Source organism: Salvia hispanica, chromosome 5 (assembly GCF_023119035.1).
Source record: "Salvia hispanica cultivar TCC Black 2014 chromosome 5, UniMelb_Shisp_WGS_1.0, whole genome shotgun sequence".
Taxonomy (NCBI): Eukaryota; Viridiplantae; Streptophyta; class Magnoliopsida; order Lamiales; family Lamiaceae; genus Salvia; species Salvia hispanica.
In genome coordinates this window covers 21043079-21048154 of record NC_062969.1, presented here as the reverse complement: position 1 = coordinate 21048154, position 5076 = coordinate 21043079, and the positions used below count along the sequence as shown (strand labels likewise).

The 5076-nt window shown below is 36.7% G+C and overlaps 2 protein-coding genes across 2 annotated transcripts; both read right to left on the bottom strand.

The window, feature by feature from the left end:
- Positions 1-204: 204 nt before the first annotated feature.
- Positions 205-780, bottom strand: LOC125189612 (putative disease resistance RPP13-like protein 3). The gene has a single exon (XM_048086874.1). It carries the CDS (start codon positions 778-780, stop codon positions 205-207), a length of 576 nt encoding a protein of 191 aa, XP_047942831.1.
- Positions 781-2152: 1372 nt separating this feature from the next.
- LOC125189611 (wall-associated receptor kinase-like 1) lies at positions 2153-3082 on the bottom strand. Its single transcript, XM_048086873.1, has one exon. It carries the CDS (start codon positions 3080-3082, stop codon positions 2153-2155), a length of 930 nt encoding a protein of 309 aa, XP_047942830.1.
- Between the last annotated feature and the right edge of the window lie 1994 nt (positions 3083-5076).

The following is a 5076-nucleotide window of genomic DNA, read 5'->3' as shown; positions in this document are numbered from 1 at the left end:
TAACTCAGAGACAATATCTTATTGAATTGTTCATCATTTGTGTAAACAACTTTTGATACATTCCTAGCTATGATTTCCCAATAGTTTTTCCTCCGATTGGCCTTATTAGAGAGAACTCCAGCTATCACCACAACTGCAAGTGGAAGCCCTCTACATTTTTCTGCTATGACCTCCTCGATTTTCTCCAATTCTAGAGGGCAACTTTCACATCCAAACACTCTGCTCTTTAAGTAACATCCAGCTTTGTTCTACATTCATCAAATGCATGTGGTGAGGATGGCTATGATACTCGATGTTCATGTAAGAAGCTACCCTTAACTCCCTTGTAGTTATGATAATTCGACTCCCATTAAGATCATTTAGAAACATCCTTTGTAACTCATCCCACACATTTGTATCCCACAAATCATCCATCACGATTAGATATCTCCTCCCTTTCAATAACTCATCATTATGGACCCAAAACGGAACATGAACGTTGAACACGTCCTTAATGGAACGCAGAACCGTGCGAAGAATTGTCTTTATGTTAGAACTTTGCGATATTGTGAGCCAAGCACGAATGTCAAAGTGTTGAACACTTAAAGGGTCGTCATAGGCATACCTCGCAAGAGTGGTCTTCCCAATGCCTCCCATCCCAACAATGGGGATGATTCCGAGTTGGGATGATCCTTCACATAGCCGGCTCTTTATCTTCAGTAAGTCTTCTTCAAGCCCAACCACGCCATCGCCCGTCTCTCTTGATGGCATTTGAACTTTCCTGCTACTTTTGATCTGCATCGCTTCTTACCGGATGAGATCTGTTTCTGCAACTGACTTTTCCAATTCGTCGCAAAACATCTCCTTGTTGAGATCTGTTTCTGCAATTGACTTGAGGTTGCCAAAGTCAAAGAGATTGTTTGCTTGATTTACTGCATTTGTGAATCGTGCTCTTAGTATGTTGTGAGCTTCTCTTGCTAAATCCCCAAGAAAATTTAATAAAAAAATAATATTTTCATGTAGCCTTTCAATGCGTGGCTTCTTCTGAAGCAGAATGTAAGAATCAACACTTTGACCGGAAGAACAATATATACAGAATTGATGATCCAAGATCATGTCTAGATGTTCCGCGAGTGAATCAATATATAGCAGCATAATCCATACCGCACTGCACGTCAGAGAGCGATCTCTGATTTGCTTCTTTAACCAAACAAAAACTGGAGACGAAACTGTGCAAGGCTTTTGATCTGATTTTCCATGATATGCTAATGCCATCAAAGTTGACCAATATTGTAGAAGTGATTGTAGAACAAACTTGAAACCGACGAGAATTGACTGGGATTGGAATTGCAAGATTGAAAATGTAATTCTATTTACTGATTGTTGAGAACGGAAGAAAAAACGATTACAACAAACTCCAAACAAACTTGTATTTAAACCTATCACAAAACTAATTGATATGTGCATCCAACGGTTCAGATTAAAAGCCCCAAACTTAAAATCTAATCTGACGGTTGCTGAAAGAGCTGATTGAGAGATCAGCTGTGATCAGCTGCTTCTTCTAATCATGCAGCTGAGCCATCAATTCCTTACAAATATCGTATAACAATTTTTTTAGATTAATTTAAAAAAACATCTTGTGAAGTATTGACCCCACAAGAAAGACTGAGTCTAAACAGCCAGCTTATTTATTAAAGAAATTTTAGATTAATTTAAAAAAATATTTTGTGAAGTAAAATTTTAAATGATTGATAAATTATTAAAACAGAATAACTAGTAGTATTATTAGTATTATTAGTATTACTTTTGTGCATATGAAATATTTGCTAGTCACCACCTATGATGTCATTGCTCTATAAATTGAGCTAAGTTCTATTGATAAGGAAGTGTGCAAGGGTGATAAGAACAGAGCAACTAGTAAGAAAAATAAGAGAGTTTTTGCAAGTGCATAGGGGATCTTCGGGTTGTTTCTTATAGATCCTACCCAGAGGAACAAAACCACAAATATGAAAAGTCCAAAACATTTAATAAAATTAACTTAAAACAATTATATGTAAAACAATTCCATAATATTACAATCTTCAACCGCAGAGATCGTATTGAACCAAGTCTTGATCATCTTATTTGAGTCTACTATAAATGCGTCAATATTATGACGCACTAAAAAATAACACTAACGGACTAATGGGCGCGTGTCTAATGATGATGATGCAAAAACATTTTTATAACTGTTCGTCCATGTGTACTCAGTGTCCGAAATCATCATGGGCATATCATCGAAATATCTCACATCTTCTGATTCAACATTAACACCACTCGACATTTCAGATATCCTGAAACTTTCCAATTCAGTAGCAACTTCTTTCATAGTTGGTCTCATTCTTCCTTTTAAGTTTAAACATCTTTGTGCAAGCTTCGCAACTAGGGTCACCTCTTCCTTTCTTCCTTGCTCCTGAACTTGTGGATCTAAAATCGTATCCACACATTCTTCTTCCATGCATACAAGGAACCGTGTCCCTAGGCTTCTTTCCTCTTCTGTTTTATCAAGAGATATTGGTCGTTGTCCAGTAAGAAGCTCGACAAGAACTACCCCAAAACTATAAACATCACTCTTCTCTGTGAATTGACTTGACCGGAAATATTCTGGATCTAGATATCCAAACGTCCCTTTAACCAGAGTAGTTAAGTGAGTTTTATCTGAAGCAATACACCTCGATGTTCCAAAATCTGACACTTTGACAACATATTTTTCATCTAGGAGGATATTAGTAGACTTGATATCTCTGTGATAGATAGGCACAAAAGATGCAGAGTGTAAGTACGCTACTGCCCCTGCTATGTCTACTGCAATTTTCAAGCGCATGTTCCATGTACATGGAAATTCACTACTTTGATCATGTATTAGATCAAATAGTGTCCCATTTGGCATGAATTCGTAAACAAGCAGAGGAACCTCAGTCTCCAAACAACACCCCAATAATTTGACCACATTCCTATGATTTATCTGTGATAGTATCACCACTTCATTTAAAAATTGTTCCAATTGATTCACCTCAACCAACTTTGATTTTTTTATCGCTACAATCTTACCATCATATAACATCCCTTTATAGACAGTGCCTTGCCTTCCTTATCCAATAATTCTGCTCTAATTAAAGTTATCTGAAGCCACCTCCAACTCCTTTGCTGCGAAAACTATTGTTTTTCCAAGCGCACCTTCATTTGTGTGTTGTTGCAAGAGAAGACCACCATTTCGTTTGAAGAATTTAGCTTTTACCAACTTTTTCTTTCTCTTTTGCAATAATTTATACAACCAAAAGAACATCGAGATTATAAGTAGAAACCCCAATCCAGATCCTATACCTATATGAAACTTCAGAGAGAGAAAATTAATAGTAAAATTTACAAAATAAAAAGACGTCAATTGAGCCACATATATGATTATTACTTTCTTCCAAACAATAAAGGTTTGATTTGAATTCAAAGAATTATGTAAAATTAAAAATTTTATCACATTTTTAGGAGAACTAACTAGCATCTATATTTTCCAATTTAATCATAAATTGATATATATGTAACTGACAAATTTTATAACGAGGAATATCTATACCATCTATTTTTCCATTCCAATGATCCAGATTGATTATTTGGTTTGATTATCTTAAGTGAGTCATTTATTTTCGGGCGGTATTGATAAGGCTCGTTTCATGCATCGGTTTAGGGTTAAAATTGTGTGCATTTGGGGCGCTAATGTGCGTTTATGAGTTCAGGTGCGTAGTAAATCTGCTTGGCATAGGAGTTGCTGTTACCTGACCTGGCAGATGCAAAAGAGATGAAATTGAAGCAAAAATTAGAAGTCGTCGTTCGGACCTGGGAGAATCAAAAGTTGGCGACAGGAGCAGAATGGAGCGAGAGCAAATTATTTTAGAGAGTCTTACTCAAGGGCAAGAGCGTCAAATCACCAGAGGGATACCCTAGGGATCAGAGCCTCACATATATAAGGAGCTCAACCTTGAAGAACAAGACAGACCGTGAACGGCACTTCTGCACTTTCCTAGCTCTAGCTCTAGTTCCACACTTCAAATTTTCATTTCGTCTGCTGCGCACTTGGATATGGAAGATTCTGGCCACCGTGGTTCTCATCATCATCGTTATTTTGCTGTGTAACACCGCCTTGTGAAGGCGAAGAAACAATCTTATTTGCTTTCGTTTAGTACTTTGTGGTTTTTAAGTCTCGCGACTTTAACTTCTGACTTTGATCTACTGGATTCGGACCTATTTCTAGTTATTATGGAAGTTTATGTTTGCTTTTGGTTGGATATCTCTGAGTTTATGTTTATTTCTTGCTTTTAGCTTTCGTCTTGTTATTGTTGGATGTTTGGAGCTGTCATATATTTGGTTTGTTGATGGAGGTTGGGGATTCGCGTATGGAGATGTTTGGATTTTGTTGAAACGTGGTGTATTTGAGTTGGAGTTTCGCGTATTTGGAGTTTGTTGTTTATGTTGTGCATGATTATGGCTGTTTACTTTCTGTTTCTGCATCCTTTAGGTCCAGTAGCGTAGATTGGTTAGTTTAGGCTTTAATTTCTTGTTTTAAGTTTAGATCTAAAGCTTGCTCTGTTCTCATGGTGTTTGTTACTCTGTTTTATTTGCTATTCTCGTTTGATTCCCGAAGAAGATGAAGTTGTTGGTAGGTAGAACCAGATCTGCTTTATGTCAGTACCTTTTCTGCATGTACTTTAATTTTTCTACATATCCTCGAGACCCTGTCAGTACGATCTGCTTTGTCTCTTTTACTTTTCTACATGCTTTTCCAGACCCTGGTAGTTTAAGGATTCTTGTCTTGCTTTTTCCTTTATGCTTGTCTGTCCAAATTAGGAAAGTCTTGTTGGGGTTTGTATACTAAAAGATGCTTCGAGCGTACATGCCTTTGTACAATCAGCTTGTGCATGTATACGAGAAACGCCACGTCCACTTGTTTACCTAATTATGAGAATAAATAATATAATATAAATGGTTTATTATTGAAATATGATAAACAAGTCTAAGGCTTTTTACTAAGAAGGTCAAGTAGGGAAATTCGATGAATCTCCTCAT

Bases quoted from the DNA above. Each gene is read 5' to 3' on its own strand.
- LOC125189612 (XM_048086874.1), bottom strand. From the start codon at position 780: ATGCAGATCAAAAGTAGCAGGAAAGTTCAAATGCCATCAAGAGAGACG.
- LOC125189611 (XM_048086873.1), bottom strand. From the start codon at position 3,082: ATGTTATATGATGGTAAGATTGTAGCGATAAAAAAATCAAAGTTGGTT.